At 42.8% G+C, this 23887-nt stretch overlaps 2 protein-coding genes across 3 annotated transcripts; one reads left to right on the top strand and one right to left on the bottom strand.

Moving 5' to 3' along the window:
• Window positions 1–1030: 1030 nt before the first annotated feature.
• Window positions 1031–3123, top strand: lim2.2 (lens intrinsic membrane protein 2.2; the record flags this gene model as incomplete). The annotated part of the gene is made up of 4 exons (XM_083671067.1): window positions 1031–1208; window positions 1735–1875; window positions 2411–2545; window positions 3053–3123. The coding sequence occupies 4 exons, from the start codon at window positions 1031–1033 to the stop codon at window positions 3121–3123; spliced, it is 525 nt and encodes a 174-aa protein (XP_083527193.1).
• A 599-nt stretch (window positions 3124–3722) lies between these two features.
• Window positions 3723–21909, bottom strand: LOC310806033 (GRAM domain-containing protein 2B). 2 transcript variants are annotated; one of them, XM_083671974.1, is made up of 13 exons: window positions 21746–21909; window positions 13524–13670; window positions 13295–13355; window positions 13033–13105; window positions 12396–12499; window positions 11998–12096; window positions 11687–11758; window positions 11267–11335; window positions 11065–11161; window positions 7264–7344; window positions 7033–7132; window positions 6521–6628; window positions 3723–6166 (listed from the first exon to the last, which is right to left on the bottom strand). In XM_083671974.1, the coding sequence occupies exons 1-13, from the start codon at window positions 21835–21837 to the stop codon at window positions 6151–6153; spliced, it is 1119 nt and encodes a 372-aa protein (XP_083528100.1). In that variant the 5' UTR covers window positions 21838–21909; the 3' UTR covers window positions 3723–6150. The 2 variants fall into 2 exon arrangements, with proteins under 2 accessions (XP_083528100.1, XP_083528101.1); XM_083671975.1 differs by lacking the exon at window positions 21746–21909 and adding an exon at window positions 14675–14777.
• Between the last annotated feature and the right edge of the window lie 1978 nt (window positions 21910–23887).

Here is a 23887-nt window from a genome sequence, read left to right as displayed (position 1 = left end):
ACATGTGTTCTCTCAATCACTCAATCACATCGCACTGTTCTCTCAATCAGAAATGGTTTGTAATTTAAGCATATGATTGCAGATAATTAGTTTGGTGTCTAGACAAGTTCGGTGACCTTAATACACACAACTGGACTATCACTGGTAGAAATTGCCAGCACATTGACATTGACATTAAACTAAGATGTAGCCCTAGATTTCCTACAGCATCAACTTTGTTTAAAACTTCTCTGTGTACTTTATTTCTCACGTTAAAATTCCCTGTATTTGAGATTAGAACAATGTGCAATACTATCATAGTTGCTGTACCAGGCAAACAAAATCATGCACAGCTCAAGTATTTGACATATTTGAGGTCTGACTTGCATGGGGGAGGGTGAAGTAAAGAGGATCGTGGATAGCTTAGTGTTAACAATGTGCTGACCTGGGCTGTGCTGTGTGGACAGTTTCACATTCATGACCGTCTTGTCCTAGGAGAGAACAAAGGAGATAATCTGAAGTAACACAATGTACATTTTCGGGAATCCTAGTTCTGCTTTTGGGTCGAAGATTAGCTTCAACTTGCACTCATTATTATGTGATTTGTGCTGATTTGTTCAGTGTGATCAGTGTACATTTGACTATGGCATGACATAATTAGAGACCTTTGAATCAGTTAGAGAAAGCTTATATTGGCATAAAGCTACAGTACTTTATCCAATACATGCTAATTGATTACTACCCCGTTTATGCTATGCACAGTAAAAGAATGAATAATGTCCTGAGAATGAAGCCAGCTTCCACCTTCTGACCCCTTAACACAAACAAAAAACAGGTGGTAAACTTAACACACAAGTAATGTTTTAATGGTCAGTTGAAACGTATTCTCTAATTCAAGACAGAGCTATTTTAGCCTTTCACCTGCACTGGAAGCACAATATTGTTACAATGATAAATCTTTGTCTTTTTTGTCTATCCCTCTATCATCCTTTACTATCCCCTGTAGTTGCAGTGCATTTAGGAGGACTGTGCTATCCTAGGCTTCTCCTTGATGCTGTACACTTTAGCAGGAGGGGGCACACTCTGTGGTGTGGCCTCCCTTGTGCTCCTCATCGTCTCCACGGCCACTGACTTTTGGATGCAGTACCGATACTCGGGCGCCTCGGCCAATCAGGGGCTCTGGAGGTTTTGCATCAATCACAAGTGCCATGCCCACACAATCACTGTGGGTGAGTAAAGTGCCAGTTACAATCTACACATAACAACTGGTTTAGCATCTGCCCTTCTTCTACCTGTTTTGCTATGAAGTGGTTGGTGCAAGCTATGCTAATAAGAAAATGCTACATTGGGTCCATTCATTCTCAGTGGTTTTTGGTTAGCAATGCTAATTTTAGCAAATAGTGGCTGTGTTAATGTACACAAACCCGGAGTTTAGATATGGATCCCTCTTTGCCCATAGACTCAAGGTAAGGAAATTCATAACTCATTTTGTATTTTAGGTGACCTATCCCTTTAACCTTGGCCATACTACTATGGAAATTGACCCCTGACCAGTGAAGAGCATACTGTGTGGGGAAACATGCTAGCACTTCCAAATTGTTAAATGTTAAACACATTTCAGCATTGCTACATATAACAAAGGCAACACACAGTTCACATGCCAGGACACAAGAGCACACTAAGCTGGAAAACGGAGGAACAACCTCACCCCACAGACACTCCCTAATCTTTGGTGCACTCCCTCTTTGTGCCCAGCCTTCTGGGATGCGACGCGGGCCTTCATGCTGCTGGCAGTGCTGAGCTGCTTCGCTGGTGTGGTTCTGGGCCTCAGTGCCTTTGCTAATGGCACCAAGAGCAGGAGGGTCCGCACAGGGGGCATCGCACTGCTCCTTTCAGGTAAACAACTAAGAGAGACTCAGGGGGCAAAGAGAGGACACTATGAACTTGGAATTGACAGTCACAGAGAGGATACATCTCAAGTGGTCTCCTTGTCTCCTCTCCTACATCTGTACAGATCAGAAAAGTCATGATACATATAATCATTGGGGGGGAGGCTCGTGCAGATAATTTTCTTTAATCTGTCGAGTTCTACCTGTGCAGATGAAGGAGAGACAGGCACTTTAGAATGTTGAGATACACCCAATGTAGAGAATACTGCGAAGTGGAAGTGAAGACTAACGGGAATTATAGGAAAGGGGTAAACTGAAGGAATAGGGGAGTAAAACATTTGATTGTGGATCAGATGATCAACAATTCAATGCAGCTACTCATAGATAATGAGGATTGCATTGGCTAATGTCCCATAGGGGATGAAGAGGATTAAGTTAGTACTCCGATAAATTCTATGAAATTCTATTCTATGAACTCATGTAGGAAATATCAACCCTTTCTCTTGTTTTCTCATCCATATTTTGTTTATTTCATCCCTCAGGTTTCCTTGCTCTGTTAGCTCTGGCCATCTATACCGGGGTTACTGTCAATTTCTTTGGCAAGCGCTTCCTTGATTGGCGGTTCTCCTGGTCCTACATCTTAGGCTGGGTGGCCATCATCTTATCCTTTGCTGCTGGTAAACTCCTTCTAAAATCTCTCCTCTAGTCTCTCACGTGTTTTAGATGTTATGTACGTAATATCAAATGTCTTGTACATCTGCATGTTGTCTGTATTGTTAGTATTGTGGTTGAGGTTGGTAGCATCTGAATTCAAAATCTTACTCTAATTGTCATGCAGAAGGGTGGAGAATTGGATTACAGTAAACTGAGTTCACCAACTACCTCCGTAAGCAAGCAAGTGTGCCTTAGTCCCTCTCGTCTCAAGCATCCTTCATGCAACTTCAAAGACACGTCTCCTACGGCCATGATCCCACTTCTACCACCAACGTTACTAATTTGTGGGTTGTGGCAGTTGCATCAAGGTCTCCTTATGGTTATGGATAGCTTCTGGACTGACTATAATAATAATAATAATAATAATAATAATACAAAACAGTGGCTGTTGTGGGCTTTGAGCGCCAGGAGTTTTACATTGTTTCATCATATTACTGAACCATCCATGTCTTTTTCATTTGTGCGTTTAGGTGTGTTTCAACTTTGTGCTTACCAGAAGAACATAGCAGAACCGCCCCCTCCAAATATTGCAGACAGCTAAACAAGATGCACACTGCCACAAACATAGCTACCGACCTTTAGCCTTGGATATCATCATTTTCCATAATAACAATTTGACACCAGTGGAATAGGTCAGAAAAGCTCATGTCCTGTGGCAAAATAAATGTGAATATTTGACTTGTCTGGTCTCTTTACATCTTTGCTTGTCTAACAGTAGCCAACTGTTTCATTCATAAGTGACTTGTACATGAGAACAAAACAGCAGTATTAATCTCAAAGTAAAGACATACAATGGTAGATAATTAAGTATACAGGGGTGCTGTTAACAAACAAAGACAGCACCTTCCAGAGGTTACATTGAGGCCATTTATTGCATCTCTACTTTGTCTCATGCCATAAATGAGCAAAAAAAGAGAATGAGTTCACTGCAGTTCTTCTCCTCTATTCACCTCTGGGTGGTGCTCGTGTTGAGTAATGGCAACATTAAGTGGATACTTGAGATAGCTCTAAAGTCTTATAAAATGACCTAAACCCCACCTAAACGTTCACTCAACTTGAGCCTTCATGTCATATTTGCAGGCTTTACAGACATAAAGAAAGAAACAATACATAGTGCAATTCTTGCAACATTTGATTTATTTTCAAACAATATCAAAGCCAATCTCACAGAGACTTCTTTGAGAATTACACAATGCAATAAATATGACCATAGTAGAATTAAGGACATTACAATTGATACAAAAATTATTTACAACACTTCAATAGTGCAAAACCACACAAATACTGCGCTCTTCATTGAGATTTTTGCATTGCATCCATTTGAAGATAATCTGAGGATTTGTGTGCGCTTCCCCCTAGTGGGGAAAGACATCAACTGAGAGTACTGCTGTTTGGCATGTTGGCAAAAAACCTTAGCTCAACATCTGAGTACCGTTCCCCAACCATAACATCAAACATAACAGATGTTACATTGACATTCTTTATGCCTTGTCAAAACCGATGGGGAGGGTATCCATAATTTAGCTCCATGAAACAGAAATTGTTGATACGTTTCATTTTGTCGGTCAAAAAGGTAATGAGAAAAGAAAAAGCAGAAGCTAGATACAATTATCAATGACAGACAACGTAAACTTAGGAGTTCTCAATGAAAAGAGCATTTTCTCTGTAAGACATGAGAACCCCAGACTTGAAATGGTGAAGGAAAAGCAGTGAACCTGAACTGTGGCAGGTTGAGCCCACCCCTGAGAGAAACAAAATAAAGGTCTTAGCACCATCAAATACTACAGAACATAACACCTGTCCTGCTTTCCCCTCTCATCTCACCCAAATGTGTTGTCTTTGGATTGTGACAGGTACAACACATCTTTAAAGTGCGCTCGCTCGATTGAGCCATTCTTTTTGCCCTCACTTTTTCTTTCTTTCTTCTTTTTTTTTTTTAAACAAACAATTTCCTCCCCGAACATAAGAAAACAAAACAAAAAATACATGTTGCAATTTTTTTCCATGCATAATCATTGTTGCATATTGAAAATTATTTTTGGACCACTGTTTTGTGGCAGTTGAAAATAGGACCCCAGTAACAACATGGCTTGATAGTTCCTAGCTTTCAAGGTTTTTCTCTTAAGGGGACTCGGATGAGAGTGCATGCATCAGTCAAGTATCATATGTTCTAGACTAGGGATGGGCAACTGGCGGCCAGATACATTTTCGGATAGATCAGCTTTAACTATCAGAATTCATTCAAGTTCGATCCAAGTGTTGCTTGTGTGTGCCCATTGTCCATCATTAATTCCGCCCCCACCAGCATAAAAAGTTTCTGTCCCTTTTCTAGACTCTTGCATGAACATACAATACAGTGTTGGTGCTACCTAATCTCAACCGAACAGTCCTTTGAAACTGTTTGTTCTCAACAGGTCTGTTAGGGACAAGAGAGGTGTCTTTTTTTCTCCACAACAATGTCATTTTCTTGTATACAGTACATGAATCAATAATAACAGATATTAATCGAAACAAGACAATAGTATTCGTATATCAAAACGACTTTGATGACCAAAGTAATAGAAAAACCGTACGTAGAAAATGAACGGCTACAAAATGCTCCTTTAAACCTGATCATACTTGTTACTCTGCATTGAAGATGCATCCAGTAAGACTGGAGGGAATGGCCTCCAAGCATTGATCATTAAACAGGTTTAAATCACGCGAATGCAAGGATTAATACTGCTATCTTTTTTACGATTAGGAGAGAGACAAAGAGACCGTCAGAAGAGGAGCTCAAAATGGCCGCTCCGCTGGCTGATGAAAATTAGATATTGGTTATCATTTTCACCCTCAGCTGATTTGCAGAAGAATCATTCAAGAAGGGTGCCCATGAGTGGCTTGGTGAAAGATCAAATAGAGATAGACCCGATAAGATGCAGGAAGAGATTAAGCCTTTGAACTCATCTCCATGCACTCATGCAAAAGACTTGCACCCAGTGCGTCTTTGGCACTGCATAGCACTGTACCTTACCAAGTGTTGTGATGGAAAGGGAAATAATTTAAGACTATACTAGATCGGTGTAGTCTGCATGCTGTAGATCACATGCTCAAGAAAGAAAAATGTTAGGATTGAAGACGGAGTAGGATTATACCCTAACGTTTTCGGAAATCTGACAGCGTTTTTCAATCTACAAGTTAAATTGGATCTGCTATCATATTAGGGCCTCCACGGTTTGTTGTCAGGTTGAGCCAGTTGGCTTTGGTTTTTACCACAGAAACACAACGCTGGTGCGTGTGTTGGCTTGGCTGCGAGTCATGGCTGGCTGGCTGGCTGGCTCTTGTAAGTATAGCCCTTCAACCTGTGTCTTTGAAATTGCACAGGGAGGTGCTCCTATAAGGCCTTTAAGCAACGACATTGGCCATTCTTGGAACAGTCAAAATGGGGTTTAGTTCTTCCACTTGGATTCTCTCTGAAGATGACAACTTCTGTTTCTAGTAGATCTTTTCTTTGGTAGATCTTCAGATGGCACCATACGGTCATGTCCTCTAATCATGAGTCATCGAATCTCTCCTTTTGCTAATGGGGTTATGTGTCTTTGTACCTAAGAAAAAGAGAAATGAGGATATGATGACTATGCCAACAAACACACACAATACACCCCATGCAATACAAAAGGATTTGGTTCCGCATGGGAGGAGTGCAGAGCTGCACCTTTTACTAGAATTTATTAGTCAGATTGCCTGATCTTCTGTGTTGACTGTAGAGCTTATAAATGTTCATATAACCTTTAAAAAGGTAGTTATCATGCTTAGATTCATATTCGTGTTTTTAATAAATCTGTGGTCAAGGAAGGAGTCTTGTTACTTGTGTCAATGTGGTTGTGAGGGTTGTGTTAGGGTTGTGCCATGGTTACTGTGTGGTCATGTTTTAAGGGGAAATAGAGTTAGGGTCTTACCCGCTCTGTAGAGAGAATTCGGGGAGAGCGCCAAGAGAGGTCAGCTGTTCTTCCAGAGCCACGATGCGAAGGCCAATGTAGCCCGAGGACAATAGGAGAAGTACAACCCTACACACACACAAACAAACACACACAGAATGCTAAGTCTCACACACATCATTTTACACAGCTGCATTCCTACACAGAACACCTAGCCTTCATTCAAAGTACTCATCATAGACCAAACAAAAGATATTTCCTGGAAATCTCTTTTCAAGGGCACATTACTTTAGATTATTACTATTATCTTTAGACCTAGACTTACTGATGGGGTAATACTATATATCTGTTGTTGCTGGGCTTTTCATAAGCTCACTTAATTGTGTCAAGATCAAGACAAGAACGAACTTGCTGTTAGAAACAGATCATCATGCATGATATATGGGCCCAGAAAGGTATCCTCCAATGAGAAGCCTTCAAGGATATGGCCTCACAGAATTGAGTAAACAGAGCTTAGTGAGTCAGACACTTACAGTATTAGGTAGATGAAGAGGAGAGTGTTAAGGCTGCTGGACTCTCTTTGGGTGAGGAGGGATGTGGCCTTCTCAGTCACACTCCAGACCCACGATCCACCTGACCAAGAAAAAGAGGAATGTGTGTTTAACATACTAAAAAGACGGCATCTGTGAATCATTCAAATCTTTGATGGCTAGCTACGTGAAAGCTGATTTTCCAAGTCTGAGTTGAGCTGGTGTGTGTGTTACCTGAGAGCTCCTCTGAAGAGCTGTCATTCTGCGGTGTGTGTGCGCTCCTTAGGGCGGAGCTGCTGACATGAGGCACAGGGTCTAGGGACAAGAGGAAAAAACACCCACGTTAGTCCACCTCAACACAACATTATCTTGGACTTTGCATGTGGCTGTCAGGAACTGCGATGGGAACACAACGCTAGATAACGCTCACAGTCCAGCCTGATTGTGGTACTAAAACAAACATGAAAAACTTTATCAATCTCCACATGGGTATTTTTAGGGAGGCTTAACACTGGAAACATTTGTAATCCTTACAAAAAAGTTAAAATTACCCTACAGGAAAGTAAGTCTTCTTATTAAATAGATGTCAGAGGGTATCAATGTCATGGTACCCATGATATCTAGACTAACAACATTGTAGGTCTGGTCTAGGCTAGGCTAGGTTAGGTTATATTAGATTCAACTTTATTGTCATTGCAGAGTACAAGTACTGAGACAATGAAATGTAGTTTGGCATGTATTTGTTGTAAGTCGCTTTGGATAAAAGGCATCTGCTAAATGCCATAAATGTAATGTAAATGTAATTACAGTATAAGGTATTACAGCAAGTAAAATAAATGTATATAATAAGTGAATACACATGAGATGAATATCAATATGATATGTACAGTTGAACAAGGGCAATAGGTCTCGAGGTATGTTACATATATGAAAGATGTATAATTAGAGACCAATATAATAAATATGATGTGGAAACAAGCAGTAGTGCAAAAGCTAAATTGAAGTCCTGAGTGTGCAGCCAGTAGAGGTATGGGGGAAGGGTACACAGATACCAATGTTCCTCTTGTTCGGGGGTGGAGGGGGACTGGGCTACAGCCGGGATCTGAGTTCAGCAGAGTAACAGCTGCATGGAAGAAGCTGTTCCTGAGCCTGTTGGTGCGGGAACAGAGACTCCTGTACCACCTCCCGGATGGGAGAGTCCGTAGCTGGGGTGAGCGGTGTCCCTACTGATGCCTCGCGTCCTCCGCAGACACCGCCTGCACTGGAGGACCTCGATGGCAGGGAGTTGGGCACCGGTGATGTACTGGCCGGTTTTCACCACCCATTGCAGGGCCTTCCGGTCGGAGACAGAGCAGCTGCCATACCACACTGTGATGCAGTTTGTCAGAATGCTCTCGAAGGTGCAATGATAGAAGTTGACCAGGATCCAAGGAGACAGATGGGCTTTCTTCAGTCTCCTCAGGAAGTATAGACACTGCTGCGCCTTTTTGACCAGGGTGGAGGAGTTGAGAGTCCAAAAGAGGTCCTCTGAGATGTGGACACCCAGGAACTTGAAGGTGGAGACACGCTCCACCTCCATCCCATTGATGTAGATGAGGGTGTGTCTGCAGCCCCCAGCTTTCCTGTAGTCCACAATGAGCTCCTTGGTCTTCTTGGTGTTGAGGGTCAGGTTGTTGTTGGCACACCCACCGCCAGGTGCTGGACCTCCTCCCTGTAGGCCGACTTGTCGTTGTTACTGATCAGGCCTACCACCGTGGTGTCGTCTGCGAACTTGATGGTGTTAGAGCCATGCAGAAGCACGCAGTCGTGGGTGAAGAGGGAGTAGAGGAGAGGGCTCAGCACACAGCCCTGTGGGACACTGGTGTTCAGGGACAGGGTGGATGAGGTGTGGTTGTCTAACCTAACAAACTGGGGTCTGTTGGGTAGGAGGTGCTGATGTCAAGGTCATTGAGTTTGATGACCAGCTTGGGATGATGGTGTTGAATGCTGAGCTGAAAGTCAATTAACAGTATCCTTGCGTAGGTGTTGTTGTTATCCAGGCGGGTCAGGGCGGAGTGTAGTGCCGTGGAGATGGCATCCTCCGTTGACCTGTTCGGGCGGTAGGCAAACTGGTGGGGATCCAGTGTGGGGGGTAGGTGGTCTTTAAGGTGAGCCAGGACCAACCTCTCGAAGCACTTCATGATGATGATGGGGGTGAGTGCAACGGGGCGGAAGTCATTCAGGCCCGCTGCAGCAGAATGCTTTGGCACCGGCACAATGGTTGCTGACTTGAGGCACTTGGGGACAACTGCCTGGGCCAGTGACAGGTTAAAAATGTCAGTGAAGACCCTGAGCACACGACCAGGGATGCCATCAGGGCCAGCAGCCTTGCATGCATTCACCTTGCTCTGTGCGCAGCACACATCAGTGGTGGAGAGTGTGAGGGGCTGGTTGTCCGGGGGGGGCTCAGCTTTGATGGTTGGTTCCTTGTTGTCCTGGTCGAAGCAAGCGTAGAAGTGGTTGAGCTCGTCGGGGAGGGAGGCAGTGCTGGTTGGGGAAGCTGTGTTTTTGGGCTTGGAGTCCATGATGGCCTGGATGCCCTGCCACATGCGTCGGGGATCAGAGTTGTTCTGAAAGTGCTCCTCAATCTGCAGTTTGTGGTTGTGTTTGGTCTTCCTGATGCTTCAGGTTAGCCCTGGATGTGCTGTAGGCCTCTGCATCTCCAGATCTAAAAGCGACGTTGCATGCCTTCAGCAGTAAGCGGACCTCACTGCTCATCCAAGGCTTCTGGTTGGGGAAAGTTCTTATCTGTTTATGGGTGGTGACACTGTTGACACATGTATTGATGTAATCCAGAACAGAAGAAGCATATGAATCAATGTCCGTGTGGGAGTCCAGGGTGGCCTGAGTGGCCAACATACTCCAGTCAGTGTGTTGAAACTGGTGCTGTAGTGTAGAGTCCGCTCCCTCTGGACAGACTTTGGTTTCACACGTTTGATGAGTGGTGTGTACTTGGGGAATAGGAACAATGAGAGGTGATCAGACTGTCCCAGGTGGGGGAGGGGAATGGCTTTGTAAGCCTCAGCAATGTTTGTATACACATGATCTAGAGTGTTGTCACCTCTAGTGGGGCAGGAGACATGTTGGTGGAATTTTGGGAGTACAGTTCTTAGGTTGGTGGTTGAAATCCCCTCCAACAATAAAGGCTCCACCCAGGTGTGCAGTTTGTTGTTTGCTAATAGCAGCATGGAGTTCTTTCATTGCTAGCTTAGCATAAGCATCCAGAGGGATATAGGCTGCAGTAACAACAATAGCTGTAAACTCTCTAGGCTGGTAAAACAGCCTACACTTGATCATCAGGTACTCCAGATTGGCAGAGCAGTGACTCTCACTAATAGCAGTGTCTGTACACCAAGTTTTGTTGACATAAATGCACAGTCCTCCGCCTCTTGTTTTACCTGAGGCCTTTGCCGTCCTGTCCGCCCTGAAGACGTTGCGTCCCTCTAGCTCAATCACGCTGTCGGGGATACTGTTGTTGAGCCATGTTTCTGTGAAAAAATCATGATGCTGCAGCCCATAAACCGTATCACTATCTGTGAGTGATCCGAAGTTGTAGCTCATCCATTTTGTTCGCTAGGGAGCGTATATTGGCGAGAAAGATGCTAGGTAGTGATAGCAGATGGGGATTTTGCTGCAGCCTAGCCTGGAGACCCCCGCGTTGATGTTTACCATCACGCCGATGGGCAACTCCCTCCGGGTCAGTTGGAGTGCTGGGCCGCAGTGTTTTGGTGATCTCTTGGGGAAGCTGAAGGTTGTTGAATACACAGTTTGTGCATCGAGATTCAATATCCAGTAGTGTTTGTCAGCTGTATGAAGTGTATGCAAGGCTGTACTGAGTGAACAGACTTGAAACTAGTAGGCAAATAATTAAATTGCCTACTAAATTGCATAATCTGGTGAGACAAGGGGCCTCGTGTTGTACATGCGCCGCCATCTTGCATGTATTAAAGTGTGGTTGAAGTGTGGTCTAGGTGTGGTTCTAGACTTTGGCCTCACCTCTGTGTGGTCTAGGTGAGGGTGGGTCAAGCAGCAGCCTGGGGTCTGAGCCATCAAGCTGGTCAAAGCTGTCCTCTAGACTGGACTGACTGGAGTTCTGTGGAGAGGGAGAGGAAGAGAGAGAGACAGTTAGAACCAACTTCATAACAGAGATACAAAATCACAACTGAAGTGAAGTCTTAAAAAAAGAATGGTAGCTTACAACAAGCTTGCCTTGATCAATGCTATTCTCTGCAGAGGAGAACAGAGGGCTGCTGTTGGTACTTCCATCCTACAGGGAGAGAGAGAGAGATAGCAGATGGGTATTTAGATCTACCTATTCAAGCAGATAGATCTGCCATGATTCAAGGAAACATCTCAAATATAAATCCTTGTTCCAAAAACTATATTCACTGTTATATATATATAAATAAAAAAAACAGTATGTATATTATGTATGTATATTCCTGTTAAATGTAGTCATAACATTTTGCTTAATAAATATTGCCTGTGGGTTTGTGAAGTAAATTAGATACTGGCAGGACAACCTACATGATAAGGAAACCTAAAAACCAGGCTAGTTATTTTAATGCTGGGAATTGACTGAGGCAGAGATCAATACAATGTTATGTCCTTCACCCACTTCTAGCAGAGGACACACAGATCGCAGGAGCTTGTAGCACGCCTCTCGGTTCCGCAAAGACACAAACAGGAACTGTAAATGCATGAGGGATAGAGAGAGACATTTTAGCTTGGTGACCTTTAACCAACCTGGAGGGACAAGGTTCCAAGCCTTCACCTTCAAACAAGCCAAACATTAATCATATTAAATCTTTTATCAGGTCAATTTACATCATATAATGTGTTAACAGTCTGTCAAAGATGTCTGTGAGTCATCATCAATGCAAGTCATTTTATTAACATGGCAGATTAAAGATGGTGGACTGCACTGACCTTCTCTCCCTCAGTGGTCCGAATGGACAGGGCATTAGGCACCAGCAGCGCTGTGTTCTGCTTTTTCAAGATGTGCACGCTGCTCACTGGGATCACCACCTACACAAACAAACACAGAGAGACAAAAGACATATACTCAAACCACCATAAAGTAGTTGTTTGTGTGTGCGCCAAATAATAATAATAAAGAAGATCTCAGCACAAAACTAAGCAGAAAGCTAGTTCATACAATATGAATGTCCAGAAAATACCCTTTTCCATTACATATGGAATTCAGATTGCTGCCAAACTATCAATTTGCAAATAAGACATAACAAATGGTTTAAACTTTCAATGGTTTATTGCATACAGAGTGTCCTACTTCTACCACACACACGGCAAGGGTCATGGTGGTTTACCTTGGTGTCCTTGAGCAGCACCGAGGAGTGGAAGCAGGCGTGGGTGTCTGTGACATAGAGCCTGCCGTGGTAGGGCACCTCCTTCTGTAGGGCGCAGATATACGCTGGGGGGAGGAGAGGACAATGGGGGAGCGTTAGTTCAATAAGGCCAAGTGACATGACCCAATATGCAGCATTACCAGGTCAGAGGGTAACCACCACCACCACCACCACCACTACTACTACTACTACTTGATAACATGGCTCCATTGTCAGTTGCTACAGCGTTGCCCATACTATTGTTCAAATGATTCGCTTAAAAGGGGCCATCCATTTTTTGACTTTTAAATTAATGATATATAGCAATTGAAGAATATAACTTCTAAATGCCTCATTAACTTGTGTATGTAATTGTAAAGTGTGTCTATGTATTTGAGAGTGGTTATATTTATTTTCTCCAGCCCCATCCCTCAGCTTTAAATGACTTAGTGAAAAGTCTTGTGCAAATATTGTCGATCTATAGAAGCCCAGAATTTAGGCTGAATTAAAAGGCAGGGGCATCTCCTTGGTTCATCGATCTGTTTAAGTCCATAATATAAGATGTTCAGATAGGAAAGCTATACACATGGCCACAGATGTTATTCCAGACTTAACCTACCATGTAGCAAGTCTTCATTCTCCGTAATGTCTGGAAACAGCTTGTGGAATGTTTTGTTGTGCTTTATAAAACTCTGTGGAACAGAAAAATGACAAAATGCATCAAGAAAATGACCAGTTTGTTATACAGAGAGCAACATTTGAGACCAATATTAACAAATTCTGTCAATATCAACCATAAACATTGTCAAGTCAACTAATTTTAGAGAGTATTTTACACCGTTAGCTGCTCTAAGATATTACTGGAAAGAACTTGAACTTACACTTTGTGTGCCAGTGCTCTCTGTCCTCTCAAAACTTCTGTCTGCATCGAACGTCTGAGACCTGTGGTCACAAATAGCACAACTGTGAGGTCACATGAATTTGGTGCCTTAAGCAAGTTTATCTGAGAGTGAGCAGACAAACACCAAAGACAAACACGGAGGTCGTAGCTTCCCCACTCGGGTGCTATGCAGAATATTAGAAGTGTGTGTGTGTATGAGTTTTTGTTACCTGACAGGGGCTTGTCTGGTGAGGGTCTTGTGCTGCTGTTGGATTTCCAGTTGGGCATCTTCCAGACTCAGGGCTTTCCTGGTTTCCACCTTCTTCTTACTCCCTTTCTTTACTTTCACAGACAATCCCCCACTCTCTACTGGGTAGCTGAAAGAGAGATGAGCCAAGGTTCAGAAACAAGTCCATCCATGACCATTTCTCTTACCTATATGCATTCAGCAATCACCCAGATGACTTACTGTTAGAAAACCAACTGAAATTGGCTTCAAAAAGAGATCTGCCACAAGGGCCTTCATAGCCTCAGATTGAGGAAATGAACATATAATCAGAATCTTAGGTTAAACATTTAGCCAATATGTAGACTTACTTGCATTGTTTACCATTTAATTACAGACCCTCAACCAGCATACGAACATACATACATGGAGTTGCAAAAATGAATATAATACAATTAACTGCACTACTGCTTTCCAAAGTGCACACACTAGTAACGTGAGAGGGCTTCCCACATCACATTTCATACCACTGTGATACAAGAAAAGCCACTCATACTCTCACTGTCACCATGGATGATGGATAGAGGTCTCATGAGTGGAACACTGTAGTATTGACCAACAGGAAGTATCCAGGCAATATGTAGGCTTAATTATAGTGAGTTGAGTGTTTCCTCATCCCACAACTGACTCCCATAAAGGATCCATGATGAACGGATAGTTTAAAGCCCAACGGCTTATCTTTATGATGAGTGGAAAAGGTGACTATTTTTCCGAGCCTTATCGTTACTGAAAATTGCATCAATGCTCATCCTGTGACAAGTCTGTAAACCACACACTTTCACACTTCTTTACACGCTCTGTGTGTGTGTGTGTGTGTGTGTGTGTGTCATACATGTAAAGCAACAAACAATCCCATTTTACTAAATTTCAAAATGTAGGTCTAATCGAACAATTACATTGTAGCAAAGTAATCGACTTGGTTGACATTTTAGACCAAATAGTCACAATTCGTACAGACATGGTGTACAAACACAAGGCCTATAAAACAAAGCAGTTGGCAGATGTCGATACAGCAGTCCAAAGAATTTGCCTGAAAGACATTTAACAAGGAAATGACAAACTACTGTCTTTCCCTGAGTGATCTTGAGGCCTTACCTGTCAAGATGCAGTCTCTTAGATGACCGAAAACTCATGTACCTATTCATAGCAGGAGCTTCTTTTTTAAAATAACAATGCAATGTAGAACCATTGGCATTAAGCCATAACTTCTACTCTCAAAACAGTTGAACAAAGAGAAGAGTAGTCTTAAAAACTTGGTACAGCTTAATGATATGCTCCTCAAGTGAGTTATGAACGAGTTCAGCCTAGCTACATCCTTCCAGTGAAAGCGAATATGCATGCTATTACCTAAAGGAAGTGGCATTGTGTTGAAATGGTGTGACACTTCGTAGTGGGTGACGTACAGGCCCACGCCTCCAACAGTCATGGTGCAACTTAAGCAGTGTACACACAGTCAGTGGAGCAATGCACAGGTGCAGACACGCAAAAAGAAAAGAAAAAAATCGGTGCCTCTGAAATTAAAACGTTCTCTTTTCTTGTTTGTGGATGCATAATAATTATAATGCAGGAAAGGTCTAAGAAAACCAGGTGTGTGTGTGTGTGTGTGTGTGTGTGTGTGTGTGTGTGTGTGTGTCTCATACCAAACAGCTGCTCAAACCGGCTCGTCAAGCCTTGCCCCTGTCTGAGAGCGGAGCATTAAAGAGTAAGTTCAATATTTTTAAACTTATAGTCAGATGGTGCCCTACCTTGAAAGTAGGAGACTGTAATCCATGGTTCAGAGTTGTTTAAAAAACATTTTAACCAAAATCACCTCAAATGAACTTACTTTGGTGATTTGGCCACACATGTTGAACTTGTAAGCAGTGGCCTGAACCATGGATTACAGTTTCTCCAGGCCCATAGACTACTTTCAAGGTGACAATATTGAACTAACCCTTTAACCCCAGGCTATGGATCTGGGGACTAGTCATGAAAATGCCAGGAGAAAATCATGGGTACTACTAGGAGCCCAAAAAGAATTCACAAAGCAAATTCAAAGTATGCTAATGATGACTTCTTGCAGTCAAGACTAAGGGCAGTCCATGACAAACTTCAGGCTGCTACAGAAGTACAGACTCATGGTAGACAGTCATGGTCCCCCCCCTACTCATATGAGTAGATTACCATGACGCACACAAACACCACCTGATTATTATTTTACTGTGACAGAAAACTGTTTGCTGGGGGCCTTTGATAGCTGAGCAAGGTCAATCTACTAAAGTAATTAACATGGTCATATAACATTGTTCAAGGCCAGGTGAAACTGGTTATTGCCATCTCAGTGCCAACTCTGACCACAGGTAAACTGTTCAGACAGTGCAAGAAAACAGCAAACAATATCCAAAAGCAAGTGACACTGGTGGCTACAACATTCTAGCTGCACTATTGGCCCTTCAGTGGAACCAGACATAGGATTGGGCCTCAGTTCCATCAATAAATCACAGCTAAAGCCATCTGATTCAACTTCCACCTCAACCACCTCAACTCCTGAATCTACTTGTCTTGGTTGACCAGCATCAATTACATAGGAGTGTTTTTAATTTGCTAGGGTCTATTCTACAGATGGAAACATACAGGTAAAACGTAGGCTGTGTGTGGCCTGGTCAAAACTTATACCAATATCTAGGACTATCTATCTATCTAGCTAGTTCTCTAGGACCATGCCAATATCTAGTTGAAAAGTATTCACATGTACATCCCTGAGTTCTGAACAAACAATTGTGGCTGTTGCAATCTCCCCACTTACACAAACAAGGAAGTGCCCTAATTATTTATCTGGCATATCTGCTGGCGGAGCAGAGGCCTTGAACTTTGGCCCACATCCCCTGTGCTGGGAAAGAGGGGCCGATTCTTTCCAACTGACTCAGCCAGTGCTGAGCACAGATTCTAAAGACAACAATACAAAGAGATACAATGCCGGCGCATCTGTGGTCTATTGGTTTTCTTCACGATAGTGTATTGCAAATAGTAACAGATGAGTAGCCTATGTGGTCATGCAATCTGTTTAATCTGTGTTGGTCACAGTGTACCATTGTCAGTGAATGCTGGTGAACTGTACAAACAGTGAGATCCTACCAGGGTGAGCCTGCTGTTCTGTAATTTTCTGAAGATGGCCCACACATGTTGTAGTTATACATGGAGAACACGACATGTTGGGTGTCACAGACGCAAATAAGTTATGTGGCCAAATTTAACAATGGCATCTGGTGAAAAGTAATACATTGTTCAATATGCTATGAAAATCCATGTCAAACTGCAGAATGTAAACATAACTGGAGACAATGCATTTTTGGAGACAAGCAGTAACGTAACAATTGCTAGCAGAGAGTAAGCGGTTGCTTATTAACAGTAAATCTAAGTTAATGACTCAGCATTGGGTTATAACACACATTCAGTATGAGGTTGAGTATGTTATATATTTAAATGGAGTAATTTGAAAGGTGCATTACCCTACCTCTCCCTATTTCCTGTGCGTGGAGGGTCTGCAACTTCCTGATCGTACCAAGAGCTCTTTCCTCTCTCCATGATCAGCGTTGTCCTGAACACTCCTTCGTAACATGCATGTCAAGACCGTGTGTATAAAAATACAGTTTGTGCGCTAGGATTAGGTTTTTGCCCTTGCATCTAGACCCAGAGCGAAGGCAGGCAGTCAAAAGAGTGTAAAGGTCTCTCTCTTTTACAGCTGCGTTTTAAAACAACACGAAGGGTTGGAACAGCAGTCCACAAAGATAGCGGGAGAGAGAGAGTGGGAGGTGAGTGTGGGAGGTGTGTGGAAAAAGAGGGCTGGGTTCCAAACCTCACTGTCCCTAAAGCTTCGTCCTCCTCAGAGATGGTGTCAGCTGGCGTTACCGTGGAAACAGCTGACAGTGGTAACAGTGGGAAGAATAATGTCACCCTCTATTCTCACAGATTGAAATGGATTCAAAATGGCCTTAGTGAATAGAAGCTGAATCAAAATGACTAAAGGGAAAAGGCTACAAAAGCTGCCAGTACAATGACCATGCCGATGGTCGCCTCATCCTCTTTCGTAAAGAGAACGAAATGACACAATGGTGCCTGTTCAAGAGGAAGACAAAAACTAGTTGGGACAAGAGTTACAATTAATTTGTCCAATTATACCTGGCTGAATGCTGTAGGTAACTTTTATTCAAACATTTAATACTTGTACGCTATAGCTAGTGGTCTCATTTACAATATTCTGGAGCTCACCTTCATCCACCCAGTGATTTCACATCAGAGCAGTTGAGGGAGAATAGACCAGGAAGACAGTTGAGATGGCCCCTCAGGTGTCTCCTGTCTACGTGGAGGTGAGTGGGGCTGTGGGCCAGTGTCATGCGTCACTGTTCCATCCACCTACTGACTTCTTATCCATCTTTTGACCCCAGGGCCACTGGGGTGACATGCTAAATTCCTGATCAGACAAAGATTCCACAATATCAACCTTACGCAATGCCTGGCCGTCTTAAATTTGCCACTTACGGTAAAGCTACATAAAATTGCCTCCTGGAACGCAAGAGGCTCAGAAAGGGTCTCCCTAATTATCATGTCCTTTTGCTCACTGACCATGTCTGTTTACTGACATTTAAAAAGTCGCTGAGTAACTCTTCAAATTCAAGGCAAAAGGCAACTGCTTTGCTTTGGCAACATGATATCAACAAAATCCAATTTAAACATCTAGGCAAGTGTTTACTATTGCTGCCAAGTAGGCAAGAGGTGGCTGCTATTCAACTTTTTAAAAAAAAATCACACACTATTACTTAAGCATGCACCATTTTACCTGTGCTCACATCATACAAGCTTAGACCAACAGCACCTCCCTAGTATCCACTTCATCTATGCCTTTGTTTGCCTCAGTTCAATAACCAGATAAGATTGATACGACGCCTGCTATAGTCACAGAAGGTGGTGTGAGGGCTGATAACCCTGGTTGACATCACTGAAAGAATCCCAACACCTAAAATACAATTCCTGGTATCAAACTAACACCCCTGCCTTCTGATAAGACCAGGCTTCGAGATGTATGGGTGCTTGCCTAAAAAACTATTAATGTCAGTTTGTACTGACAGCAGATGTTGTTCCCAGAATCAGCATGGGGCCTGGTGTACATCTCATGTCCGCAAAAGTGTCTGAGTGGTGTTCCCGGTTGCATTTCAGACCCTCCAGCTGAGAGCTGTTTTCATATGTTAGTCCATTAGATTTGCATGCAAGGACCAGGCCTAAACAATATGGAGTGCTAATAACAGTTCAATGAAGAAAAGGCAGCATGGATGCACCATCTAGGACAGCTGAAGATATTATCCAGTCATGTGAACTGCTCCCCTTTCTATCATCCAATCAAATTGGTTTGGTCATACCCAAAGATCAAATGACAGCAGCTGTGGTTTCCTGATTTTCTCAAATAAAGATGTTTCAGTGCTCAAAGGAAAAGTACAGATTCTGAAGATTTCACACCAACAGCGTGATGCAATGCTATTTTTCTTTCATTTGAATGCAAAACGGAATGGCTGTAATAGTAGACTATTACAGTAGACTATTACAGCCATCGTAGACTAATGACTTAAACACACTGAAAACCTAGAACATTTGATTCAAAGTGGAATCAAAGACAACTTTACACGCATCGCAGAAGAAACTATGAACCCAGCACAGGGTGAAACACAGGCAGCCAGTGCGAGTGATGTGGACTGTTAAGAGTGTGTGTGCTTCTTTGCAGCAGAGTGGTCAAGCAGGGCAGGGCAGGGCGCTAGTGGCTGTGGTCAAACAATAACGTGCAGCTTGTGGCGGCCGGCCAGATCCAGCTGGGTGGAACAGAGTGTGTGTTGTGCAACAAAGTGTGTGTTTGTGAGAGTCATGTGGCCTATACATTCAGAGCTGTAGTCTCCACTTCCACCATGTTAACTCGACCGAGACAGAGAGGGCCTTTCTTCACAGAGCCTCCGGAAACTCCCAACAGTGGTCACACACCAGGGGCTGCCTGGAAATTCCCACCTGACACAAACGGTGCCAATACAAGAGACCCATGCTGAAAACGGTTGTCAATGTAAAGTAGAAGAGTTGGCCTTCATCATTGAAACCAAATGACAGACACTGGCTAGTGCCTTTACTCAGCTGGGTGGAGCATTATCAGACCATTCATATAGGAATGATTCCTGTTCATGTGCAGAGACATTTGTGTGGTGTTTGGAGAAATACATAGTTCTATTTGGAATTCTCCAGCCCTCTGTGAAGGGCAAAGGTCCCACAGTTAAAAAGAAAATAACTTGAACTTTTTCTTGACTTTGTGACCAATGCAAGAGTGCTCATTAGCACCATCCTGGGAGGCAACACCCACATGCCCCTTTAACCATTACCCTGGTTTGATGGTAACCCCTAGTTTCATGATAGACTGCATTCAGGCTTGCAGATGTGGTTCTCCCTTTTACTTAGGTTACTCCCCTTAGCCTGCAATACAGCCCATAATTTAAGCCTTCCCTACCCACTGCTGGTTGTATGCTCTCCTGAAAGCGTCTTCATGGAGCCTCATGGACGCCTTCACTACAGTTGGATAGTAAGCACTTCAAAAACCCTCTTTTGCACACAACTTTTGCATTCAGCACGCCTCTGCATATAATGGAAAATTACAGCAGTTCAACACTTCAGTGACAATACAGTTAACCTTTCCTACAATCCATTAGGTACTAATTATCATTAATTGTTTTTTTTTGTATCACACACTGTGGCCCCTCCCTGTCTAATCCCAGCTCCAACATAACAAGGCTTCTACCCTTTACAAGTCATTTCACATTATTCGTATGATGAATAGGCCTACATACTCAAGGACTCAGATATGACCCTCCGTCAGTGTCACATACCATGCCAGTTAACAGCGGAAGAGATAGCGGGCCAAGTCTAATATGGGCTCACTTGTTTTCCAGGGTCTTGCAGTGAGTGTGTAATGCGATTCCTACTGGATAGAGCAGTAACAGTAACTGATATGTTACGGCCTTTATATAACAGGAAAGACCACCTGCGGCTGAGCCATGGCAGCTAAAAATAGAGTTTTGAAGACAACATGGCCCTGCACATCTCGTGTGTGTCCCTGCTGTAACACTGACCCACACTGAATATTCTCAGAGCAGGATCATCCCTGTAATAATCGGGAGAAATTAATAGTAGTGTAAATCTGACCCACATAGAGAAGTAGTTGAGGTAACGTGTTCTGGATGAGAACAACTGACCAGAACATGAACGTTTGACCATGCAATAACAGAGCAGCGTAGCCTGTCAGTTTTTATAAAGACTGCCACACCCTGGGCCCTTTGGCCAATATTGTGTGGTCAATATTGTGTACCTGTCTTGCTAAATATTTTTTTCTTGCCGGTGGGGCTAATATCTTCATATGATGGTGACATGACACACCTTGAGGGCTCATTCAAAGCTGAGTTTAGAGCTGAGTTTAAAGCAGATGGTGTTTACCTTAATTAATTGACTCAAGGAAAGTAACACTATTCACATTTCTACTCTCAAAGTCACTACTAGGCAGCTACACAGCTGAATATCCTGATGTATTCTTCTCTGCATCATGACACTAGAGTCTGAGACTAGATGCAGACTCTAGACCATAGAGCATCCCCTAAGGTGAAGGGAAAATAGATCTGAAACTGAGTAGTTAGAAAACTCGTTGTGTGTATCTTTTCCACCGTGACATTGTACAACAGACTACAACAACATTCAACGCAACACATCAACAATGAAGATGCACTTCAACATCGACTCTCATGACGTCCAACTTTTAATACACAGTGGACTGAAAAGACCTGTCTGCTTAAAATGTATCTAAACATGGACACGTCTTGCCGAGCCAAGTATCAGCTAACACCGTTAGGACTTCTTTGCTAGTTAAATTGGAAATAGAAATGCACAGACGGCTAGCCTCCATTGAACCCAAACGGGTGTTATTCTAGTCATTCACACGGCCAGGCATTCGAACTGTTGAGTTACATTAGTAGAGACAAAAACATGTTTACCAGCTAGTACAGAAGTGAATAGCTGGTTGCTTGCTAGCACATCCACACAGAAATGCACAGCCGGTGACTCGCCGACTGGCTGACGTCGAGATAGCGTTTCAGACTGAACAGTTATCTTTACCTTTCTTTCATGAAGTGCTTGATTCTGAAAATTGTCTTTTCATCAATCTTCCTCAAAAAGGTTTTCAACCTTTCTCTCTTGTTTTCAAGCATTCTTCCTCCAACCGGTGTTCAGTTTTGCCTCTAAACACCGCTCCACGCCGACTTGGATTTGTTTATCTTCTGGCTTTTTTCTTCGACTCCATCTATGCTGATTAAGAAAATGAGCTTAAATCGGACCAAGTCTATGGACCAATGGTAGACGGCGACAAGTTAGAAAAAAACAGTCATGTCAGACAGGCTTCCAATCAGAGCACGGTACTTGACTCCTTGCGTCCGCCCATCACCTAATATGGGACACGAAGCCCGCGTCCTTGTGCTATGAAAACGAGAGGGTGGGGTCCATAGATTGTACCGCCGAGGGAGCTACAGTGAATGATTTACAGATGATGTGTAGCCTTCATTTGACAACATAAGCATAGTCTCTTATCAACAATGCTACATCACATTAATACAGCCAATTTGAAAGCATATAGATTTGTGGATAGAAATTAGGCTGTATTGGAAAATATTGGAGAATGTATGCACATTCCATAGACCTAGCGCTCCAGACTTGTTGATTTTTTACTGTATTTTCACAAACCCAAAATGCACTTATTTGAGAATAAAACTATCCACACATAGGCTAGTTTAACATAAAACAACTCATACTGCAATACTGATAAATGTGGTTAAAGGAAAGAGAGCATTGTGCCTCGCCTTTCATGAATAATCAACTCAGAAGTCAATTACACCACATTCACACCTAATTTGTATGGACCAAAGACTAGTGAATCACATGAGACTACCAAGACAGTGAATAACCCAGTTGGTAACTTTTGTCTTTAGACCACAGGATGTTTTCTGCCTGTACTGGGCTGTGGCCAGTGGTCACTGGGTTTCCATCTCTCCCCTCCTCCCATGCTGTGACTGTGAGAGATACAGCAACTGCTGCACCAAATGGTCATGACACAGCTCTGCCTGACCCTAGCCACGTGTCCCAGGATAGTCACATTACTTTCCCCTTCATTCTAATTCAAAATAACTGATCCAATAAGGCTTTCCCATTAGTTTTCAGGAAAGTCCATAACATGGTGGTAGGATTAATACAAAATGCTAGAATGACTCACTTTTGTGGTACGTTTTGGGGAAGTCGTAGGCTTTTTTGGCAGACCAGCTGATATGACTGTATTTAGGAACCGCCTCTCCACATAAGGAACAGAGGAAGCACTGTAAGTCCACACGACACAGCAAACATGCCACCCTCTCACAATCTGGACAGCCAGCCTCCAGTACATCCCCCAAGGCTGAACATGAAACAAAGGCTTATAATAGAGCTGAAGGAGGTTGATGAAATTAGTGTAAATGTACAGATCACCTTTCACACAGGCTTGGTCATTTTTCATTAGTCATGTTTATTACTCATTCTAGTAGGTTCTATTGAGGCTTTTATCCAATATGCCACACTGTACAATAACAACAAAATTCACTTTGTATCAAAGAAATGTGCATGCTCAGTGTTTTTTGGCTTACTTATGTTTAAAGAGCATTAGAGGTTGGGACCTATTTACTCCTGCACCAGTCCCAATCAGTTTAATTCTAAAAGGCAACAATAACACCACACAATGGGAATTGAATAGGTGTGGATAAGGATGAATGATAAGGATGGAAAGGTGACAAATGTCCTGGGGACTGTTCTACCACCTTTCCAAAACCAACTATCCCCTCTCAGTGCCCCTTTTCAGCCTGCATTGCTTTAGTCCATTAGTCTAGATTATTAGAATAGAGGAGGCTATATAATCTACTAATATTGACTATCCGAATCATAGCCACACCATGATCATGTGATGTATTGCGCACATTGCATTGATCTAGCCTATGGTAGATACTGACTTATGCAATACTGGTCCAGGAAAAAGACCCAAATCTTAGGAGCCAATTCTTAAGGAACAAAATAAACAAGGAAGTATACAACTTTTCTAATCAATGTACTTTAAGGACCTGCTTGTGAAGTGTTATAGCCTTTTAAACATATACACAGTACTTTATACACACAGACATAATAATGCAATAAGAGATTAGAGATTAGATTTCAAATGTTCAAAAAGCTAGGTCTGTCTGTTTT

Source organism: Argentina silus (assembly GCF_951799395.1).
Source record: "Argentina silus genome assembly, chromosome: 6".
Classification (NCBI taxonomy): domain Eukaryota; kingdom Metazoa; phylum Chordata; class Actinopteri; order Argentiniformes; family Argentinidae; genus Argentina; species Argentina silus.
Note: the sequence above shows the minus strand (reverse complement) of the source record. Positions and strands in the feature narration are given on the sequence as shown.